This window comes from Mizuhopecten yessoensis, unplaced genomic scaffold (genome assembly GCF_002113885.1).
Source record: "Mizuhopecten yessoensis strain PY_sf001 unplaced genomic scaffold, ASM211388v2 scaffold11167, whole genome shotgun sequence".
Lineage (NCBI taxonomy): Eukaryota > Metazoa > Mollusca > Bivalvia > Pectinida > Pectinidae > Mizuhopecten > Mizuhopecten yessoensis.
Genome location: NW_018408913.1, coordinates 155010 through 164569, shown reverse-complemented (window position 1 = coordinate 164569; position 9560 = coordinate 155010). Strand labels below are relative to the sequence as shown.

Sequence of the window (9560 nt, the reverse complement as noted above, 5' to 3'; positions counted from 1 at the left end):
TACAGAGTTTATACAGGGTCTGTATACAGAGTTTATACAGGGTCTGTATACAGAGTTTATACAGGGTCTGTAAACAGACTTACAGTGATGTTGAATATCAAAATTCTGACTAATTATGTATTTTATTCAATACCTTTTAAAAAGTAATATCAATTTAAGATTAGATAAATAATGTAAACATTGAATTTTAATGTTTAATTATTTGTAATTCATATACTTTATCATACATGTAAATGAAAGTCACCAGATTGCCTATTTTCTGTTGAGGGATTGTCAAATGAGAAAAACAGAGCAGCTGGAATGAACATGGCTTTTTATCAAGGATTAATATAGCAAGATCTGTAAAAGTTTTCAAGGAAGGTGTGGTAAGGTTGACTAATAGACTCCATCCCTGATGTGAGGTATGAATAAGGTTATTCAAACCCAAGGCAGAAAATATTGAGCAGTAGACCCGAGGCTTTGCCGAGGGTCTTTTGCTCAATATTTTATCAAGATGGTTTGAATAACCTTATCCTTATCTCACATCAGGGATGGATTCTATTTCTTGCTTATTACCTAAAACCCGTTAAAACAGCTGCTTTTCTAGTAAAGTTGTAAGCTGTCCGCACATTTCTCATTTGCATATGGATGGCAATTGCTTGTCACGTCAATGACCCTGACTGACCCCAAAACGTCATAAAATGACGTCACAAACAAAAGTGTGACCCCAAAAGGTCACTATAATTCCCCCGACAGTCTGCGCATGTAAGCGATCTAGACCCATGGGATGGATAGAATTTTCCAGCTCCGCCGGAAATGCGGATATCTCGGTCTAGTATGCAAGAAATCTGTATACTACACTTGACAATGCTGCGATGGCTGAGTGGTTAAGGCATCTGACCGTCTACAATCACTATTCCAACTGGATGGCAGGTTCAATGCCTCTGTAGGAAAGTCACCAGGTAGTGGCTGCAGGTTTGTGGTGCTTTCTCGCAGCACTCTGTTTTTCCTCTACCACCAAACCTGGCTCGTCTTAAATGTCCTTAGCTGTAAATAGGACGAAAATTACAAAAACAATGGAAACCTGCATGGTCCAAACATCAGAGCCAGTACAGACAAGGATCTGGATTAGACAGGGTCAATTTAGACAGGTTCAGTGTATTTTAATTCTTACGTAACATCAATAATCTTAGGTTTTCAATTATTTAGATTTCCTGCAATTTCTCAGTAATAATCTTTAAAAACTGTTTCCTTATTTCTCCTCTTTTGCTGATTTCTCAACTGTCCATCAAAGGGACACACATGCAGTTAAATGATCATCTCGCTCTTCCAGTTGAACGGATGCAGTTATTATCACAGAAAGGAATGACAGCTCTTAAATATTAGCATATGGAAATTGGATTTTCTGTGTCTGTCACGGCATGGATTTAACTGGTTCAGTATATTACTCCAGTGTGCAGTGTTTCATGTTTCTAATTTAGCTGAAAGGAAGAAGTTATTAATTTTTTCATTTAAAGTTTACTGATGACTGCATATCTAGATTCTGTATCCAAGAAGCAGAGAGATTTTGTTTCGATTTTTCATGTTTTGTATGATCTGCTCTAGGGTTTGACCATTAGTCAGTAATCCTTGGAGGCGTGTCTGTCACACTTCAGGTTTACCACTAGTTATACAATGGATTCGAGAGTAAACGTCAACAGTTCAAGGCACAATTTGTATAATGGGGGATAAACATGAAACTCCCTCGTAAACATGATGAGTTTCATTTAGATGATCCAGTAACACTTGAAAGCTTCGTGATCAGTTTTGATTATTTATTGATTGTTTCCCACATTTCCATTGCTCCATGCATCCTTTCTGTTAGTAACACATTGTCTAACCAGTTTATATATAAAATTCCTCTTCAATTTCATTTCGTAATCCCTAGGTTAATTTTCACAGTAGTACTTCTTCATAACGAAAGGTCGCAGACCAATCTGTCGGCCAGCACTTACAGGTTCTGTAGCTGTATAGATCTGTAATGCGTGACGCTGGACTCGGGTTATACCATAGCTTAGTCAGCTTGTGTGGACAGCAGTACAGATCCAAATGTAAAGTTTGTGGCTCTTTTCTATCTTTAGTTTAGTTACAGTGCTGGGACTTTGAAGTTTTGAGACATAATTTTTTGTGTTAATTCTGTTATTTTTTTTCTTAATAAAAAGTGAAAGTCCAGTCTCAATATAATTACCATATTTCTCCTACTACATTTGTAAATCTTACCCATCCTCTTTTTCTTCTTTGGAATTTATTTATCTTATAAGAAAAATAAATCCATTCCTACCAATTGTCAGTCTTTTTGGAAAAAATTGCTACATTTTTCTGTTTAATTCTTTGGCAGTACATTGTTCATGTATATTTCTAGTGATGGCCCCCAATGACAATAAACAATACAGTGTAGAGAATAAATATATACAAATGGGTGACAATAATACATGGTGGAACAGGATGGTCATCAGTATTGTAAATTAATTATGTCATTAATATTGGTAATTAATTTAGCCAATGATGTCAATTCATGTTGTGTTATCATTTGTCATACATTTCTAACAAGTCACCCCCTTCTTTTGTGAATTTCGAGTAAATTATCCCTGTTTGGATTTTTTTAAAAAATTTTAAGTGATTAACCCTTTTTGTTATTTTTTTTAGTGAATGACCCCCTTTTGTAGTATAGTTCCGTTTTAATTTGTAATATTCATTTATTTCTATCTCACCTGGTCAGTGGTGTAAAGGACTTTTATGCTGTACAGCTGGCAATTGCCCATCTGTCATCCTTAACTTGGGTGGGTCAACAAATTCTTTGATTATCTTCTCAACTGCTGAACAGAATTTCACTGGAGATGACTTCTCAATGAATCATCCTTAGGTGGTTGAGGGTTGGGGCAAAAGTGAATAAACTGGTAAAATTGCTTAAACCAACTTCTTTTCTGGAATTATGTGATGAATATCAACCATATTTGGTTGGTAGCCTCCTCTTTTCAAATGTTCTTGGTTTATTTGTATGATATTCAGAAAATCAACTATTGGCCCCAGTGGTTAAGGTGTCTGACCATCGATGATCACTATCCTTCAACCAAAGGGTCATGGGTCTGAGACGTACATAGGGCATTTACCAGGTATTCTCCGTAGGTCCGTGGTTTTTCTCCTGGTACGTACTCTGGTTTTCCTCCACCATCAAAGCCTGGCACCTCCTTAAATGACCATAACTGTTAACTGGACCGAACTCAAACAAGCAAATCAAACCAAACATTAATTTTTGTATTTTCAATGTTAGTGTCAATTTTACCAAAATTGCTGTTAAGAGATTTGAGAAATAGTAAATCATTATGTATGTTACAATAATTCACCACTACATTGTGTAATTGTTTTACCAGACGACGTGGCAGAAATGAGGCGAGGCTTGTGGTTCTATGACGATTACTGGCAGCCAGTTGAGGACGAGTATGCTCAGGAGATAGAATCTGTACATATTGCCAAGTATATGGGACATAAACTCAACCAACCTCCACAATCAAAGGGCAGGAAACAAGGTAGGCCTATAATATACCACAATCAAAGGGCAGGAGACAAGGTAGGCCTATAATATACCACAATCAAAGGGCAGGAAACAATGTAGGCCTATAATATACCACAATCAAAGGGCAGGAGACAAGGTAGGCCTATAATATACCACAATCAAAGGGCAGGAAATAAGGTAGGCCTATAATATACCACAATCAAAGGGCAGGAGACAAGGTAGGCCTATAATATACCACAATCAAAGGGCAGGAAACAATGTAGGCCTATAATATACCACAATCAAAGGGCAGGAAACAAGGTAGGCCTATAATATACCACAATCAAAGGGCAGGAAACTAGGTAGGCCTATAATATACACTGCTATTGTTTTCAAACTGGTACATACAGTGTACCAGGAAGTTTTCACCTTTGCCCTCTGTAATGAGGGCAAATTTAGCATTACAGCGAATATAAGTAAACAAAATAATTTACATAGTAATTAAATGTGGAGGACGAAATTAACACTGGACAAAAGTTTATTTCATCGTAAAAGAGCGAAAATTTCACTGGAATAAAATTTCCCAGTCTACAGTATCTTGCTCCCCCTCTTCCCTTTCTGAATCTAGTAGACTAATTATTAATACAAATCAAATGTAAAAAACTGTTTGATAACCAGATCAGTTTTATGGAGTTTCCATTTGATTTATCACCTTTTGCAATTAAAATGACAGTATATTCCCTGTTTGTACTTTTATCTTTAGGCAGCTATAAATACATTTCTGCATTATCTTTTCAGTTGTTCAGCGGAAAAACTTTCCAGAATTCTACATAGATTGGAATTCAGTTGATGAGATCTTTCTCTTCAGTGAATCAGCGTCATCTAAAATTTTCAGATCGGTGAGCAACAAGATCGGCATTGCAAAAAGTAAGTATAAATGACATTGTATAATCACATCTGGCTCTAGTAATATAATAGTTTTAATACATGAACCATACACTGTCTACTTGTAAAATGATGGTTTTGAATGTTATTGGATTGGGGCCTCCCTTCAGAATCAGGTTTAACCCTTTCACCCCTATGTAACTTTAATAACCTCTACCATAAATTGATCTGGATGAGTCCATTATGGTCTACAGTGTTGAAAGGGTTAAGACAAGTGGAAGCTAGCTACTAATGAATTTCTATATATTCTGACCTATCCTTGCAGGAATCTTGTATTTGCTACTACGAAAGTGTCCTAAGCGATGTAAAAAATGAACATGTTTATTGCGAAAAGATATTCATTACATGATCAATCCCAGGTCTTACAGTTTACTACAGTGACAGTGAGACATTGAGCTACAGTGTGTGACACTCCAGTGTATCCATTGATTCCTGATGGTTTTGCGATAATGTCATAGGATTTTATTCAAGATAATTCTATAATATAGGTATCAAATTGAATAACTTTAATGCCTATCTTGCCCTTAGGTGGAAGGCGTCTGCGGCGAGGATATCGTTATGAGGCGGTGATGGACGATAAACCCCCAGACATCTCACATTTGCTGTTTGTCATCCATGGTATTGGGCAGAAAATGGAGACCGGCAATATAATCAATCGTTGTCAAGAGTAAGTGGAAACATTCACATTCCAGTCACAAACTGTTTATTGACATTTCCTACACCAGATCTATAAAAAGGCTGCGTGGCCATATGTTATGGTTATTATTTGGTGTGGAGAAGGTTCTCTGGAGTAATTATTTCTAGAGTATGGACTCTCAGGAGTAATCTAAGGAGAGTTCTGATGGTAGTCTTGGGTGTTGTAAATAGAATTTATACCGATGAAGTCATTCACCATCCTCACAAATGTCTTCATTTTAATATTGTTTTGCCTGTGGAATAGATATATACCATATGTATATATGTAGCTACATAGGTTGTAAATTGTTTCTATACATTGTGTTTTTTTTATACATATAAGATCTTTGTTTGTATCACATAGAGAATTAGTCCAAGACTGTACTTGGAGTGTACAGAGAATTGTATAGGAAGTGTGATATTGGTCTAAGTTACCGTATAGGACTCAAATAACTAAAACTCTATGTGTCATTACACATGTAAGGGTAATTAGCAAGTACATGTACAAAATGGCCTTATTAAGCAGGTATTGGTATAATGCCATATTTTTTTCAACAGCAAACTTCATCTTTACAATACTACAAAAGGGCTCATCAAGTTTTCAATATTTAGGAGGGGGTGTCACTGAAAATTGATTACAAATGGGTAGTGGGGTCTAAACAGATTTTAATGTTTGTATAGTAGGTCCAGGGAAAAAGATATTGGGAATGGTGGAGCTGTTAAGAATACCAGGTATCAAATAGTGAGAACTTATTGGTTAGCGGACAGCACCTGGTATTAAATTGCCAAGCAATTATTTGTCTGTCTTTAAATGTAGAAAGATTACATAGGTATTTATTAAGGAACATTATAGACCGTTAGAAGTTAGAAGTTAGGGTTATACAGATTGGAGAATCTTTAGAACTGTTTTAATGAACTATTTGATATTTTGTTTTCAGTCTGAGAAATCAAGTGAAGATATTGAAACAAAAGTTGTTTCCAAACTTTAATGAACTAAATCAGAGAGCTGAATTCTTGCCTGTGGAATGGAGAACAAGACTAAAACTTGATGGAGGTACTGTATCTAAACACTTTAACAATAACTCCCCCTGATGGACACTTTATACAGAGGGCATATGTGATTTATCATAGTAACATTCTTGATCAATATATGTAAATATATTTTTATTTTTGGAGTACTGGAAATAACTTACTAAGATTATAACATCCTTATAATCTATTACATTTGTTTTTAACACAAACGTTTACGTTCACAGGTAACAATATCTTTGTTTTATTTGTAAGAGCTGTTACATCAATAATTAAACATGTTCATAGTTAGATCACTGTATACCAGGACACTTTTGCCAAATCAAATATTTGCCCTTTGCCGATAGAATCTATGATTGCCTAGTGTTAATTTACTACATATTATATGTTGTATACTATTAGTAGCTGTTGTAATAAATTTGCCCTCATTATGGAGGGCAAAAAAGTCGAAAGTTAAACTGCTGCCAAAATGTCCCGGTATACAGTATTTTCTGTAAAGTGTATTCTTATTTGATGAAACTAAAAACAATTCTGGAGAATTTAATGCAATTCATGTAGAATTGTCTGTCACTTACAATGTAACTTGTTGTGTTCCAGACACAGTGGATTCCATTACACCCCACAAGCTTCGAGGGATCAGGACAGTGTTAAACAGTAGTGCTATGGACATTCTGTACTATACAAGTCCACTGTACAGGTCTGAGGTAATTATATGTCACACTGTACAAGTCTGAGGTAATTATATGTCACACTGTACAGGTCTGAGGTAACTATATGTCACACTGTACAGGTCTGAGGTAATTATATGTCACACTGTACAAGTCTAAGGTAATGACACATATTACACTGTACAGGTCTGAGGTAATGCCACTTGTCACACTGTACAGGTCTGTGGTAATTATATGTCACACTGTACAGGTCTGAGGTAATTATGTGTCACACTGTACAGGTCTAAGGTAATGACACATATTACACTGTACAGGTCTGAGGTAATGCCACTTGTCACACTGTACAGGTCTGAGGTAATTATATGTCACACTGTACAGGTCTGAGGTAATTATATGTCACACTGTACAGGTCTGAGGTAATTATATGTCACACTGTACAGGTCTGAGGTAATTATATGTCACACTGTACAGGTCTGAGGTAATTATATGTCACACTGTACAGGTCTGAGGTAATTATATGTCACACTGTACAGGTCTGAGGTAATTATATGTCACACTGTACAGGTCTGAGGTAATTATATGTCACACTGTACAGGTCTGAGGTAATTATATGTCACACTGTACAGGTCTGAGGTAATTATATGTCACACTGTACAGGTCTGAGGTAATTATATGTCACACTGTACAGGTCTGAGGTAATTATATGTCACACTGTACAGGTCTGAGGTAATTATATGTCACACTGTACAGGTCTGAGGTAATTATATGTCACACTGTACAGGTCTGAGGTAATTATATGTCACACTGTACAGGTCTGAGGTAATTATATGTCACACTGTACAGGTCTGAGGTAATTATATGTCACACTGTACAGGTCTGAGGTAATTATATGTCACACTGTACAGGTCTGAGGTAATTATATGTCACACTGTACAGGTCTGAGGTAACTATATGTCACACTGTACAGGTATGAGGTAATTATATGTTACACTATAGAGATCTGAGGTTTCGACACATGTCACACTGTACAGGTCTGAGGTAATTATATTTCACACTGTACAGGTCTCAGGTAATGAAACATGTCACACTGCACAGGTCTGAGATAATAACACCTGTCACACTGTACAGGTCTGAGGTAATTACATATCACAATGTACAGGTCTGAGGTAATGTCACTTGTCACACTGTACAGGTCTTAGGTAATGACACCTGTCACACTGTACAGGTCTGAGGTAATGACACCTGTCTTACTGTACAGGTCTAAGGTAATGACACATGTCAAACTGTACAGGTCTGAGGTAATGACACCTGTCACACTTTACAGGTCTGAGGTGATGCCACATGTCACACTGTACAGGTCTGAGGTAATGCCACATGTCACACTGTACAGGTCTGAGGTAATGACACCTGTTACACTGTACAGGTCTGAGGTGATGCCACATGTCACACTGTACAGGTATGAGGTAATGACACCTGTCACACTGTACAGGGTTGAGGTAATGACACATGTCACACTGTACAGGTCTGAGGTAATGACACATGTCACACTGTGCAGGTCTGATCAGGTAATGACATATGTCACACTGTACGGGTCTGATTTGGTAATAACACAGGTCACACTGTACAGGTCTGATCAGGTAATGACACATGCCACACTGTAGAGGTTTCAGTTAGTGATGCATGCATACAGGTATGAGGAAATGCCATATGTCACACTGTACAGGTAATGACACATTTGAGGTAATGACTCATGCCACACTGTACATGGCAGAGGTATTGACACATGTCACACCCTTCAGGTCAGAGGTAATGACACATGTCACACTTTACAGGTATGAGGTAATGACACATGTAACACCCTTCAGGTCAGAGATGATGACTCATGTCATACTGTACAGGTCTGAGGTGATGACACATGTGAGATCCCCACCCGATAACCATATATAGCATTGCATGGCATCTAGAGATGAATGCAGTCATGATATTAGAATAGACCCTGGAGTCTGACCGAACACCTAGGGACCTAGTTTCTTAGTCACAGCTTGGAAGCAGTTGAGATCCCCAACCCAAAACTATAAATACAATTGCTAGGCATAAAGAGATGAATGCAGTCATGATATTAGAATTGATCTTGGGGTCTGACCACAACCCTAGGGACCTAGTTTCTGAGTCACAGCTTGGAAACCGTTGAGATCCCCACCCCATAACCATACATAAAATTGCTGGGCATGACAAATCTAATTCAGCTATACTACAAGGTCCATCATATTCCCTTGGATCTCATTTGGAGAATATTTTGCCATGATTGCTTAGATATCCAGGTGAGTGATACAGGCCCTCTGGGCCTCTTGTTTCACATACAGTATTTATACAAAAAATGTAATCTTTCGAAGTATGTGATTTTGGCGTGATTTCCAATTTTAACTGAAGTAATCAGATATGTACATGTATCAAGGGTTGTATAATTGTTTCTTGTATTAGTTTCAGGTAAAATTAATTTCTAACATTTACACCAACAGATAACACACAGTCTACAGACCGAGCTCAACAGGCTTCATGAGATGTTCTGTAAGAGAAATCCATACTTTCTGGCTAATGGAGGGAAGGTATCCATCATTGCTCATTCCCTAGGTAAGACAGTACATCTTCTCTATAAGTATCCATCATTGCTCATTCCCTAGGTAAGACAGTACATCTGCTCTATCAGTATCCATCATTGCTCATTCCCTAGG

At 37.2% G+C, this 9560-nt stretch overlaps 1 protein-coding gene across 4 annotated transcripts in view; it reads left to right on the top strand.

Moving 5' to 3' along the window:
- LOC110467238 (phospholipase DDHD1-like) overlaps positions 1-9560 on the top strand; it is a 42107-nt gene that overhangs the window by 9044 nt on the left and 23503 nt on the right. For all 4 annotated transcript variants that reach the window (XR_002464832.1, XM_021524268.1, XM_021524267.1 and 1 more), the window contains exons 2-7: positions 3390-3545; positions 4310-4438; positions 4985-5123; positions 6070-6185; positions 6758-6864; positions 9348-9459. Coding sequence is in view for 3 of the 4 variants with exons in the window: in XM_021524268.1 (XP_021379943.1) it covers positions 3390-3545; positions 4310-4438; positions 4985-5123; positions 6070-6185; positions 6758-6864; positions 9348-9459 (759 nt within the window). In the remaining variant the exon portion in view is untranslated. The remainder of the gene's footprint in view (positions 1-3389; positions 3546-4309; positions 4439-4984; positions 5124-6069; positions 6186-6757; positions 6865-9347; positions 9460-9560) is intronic.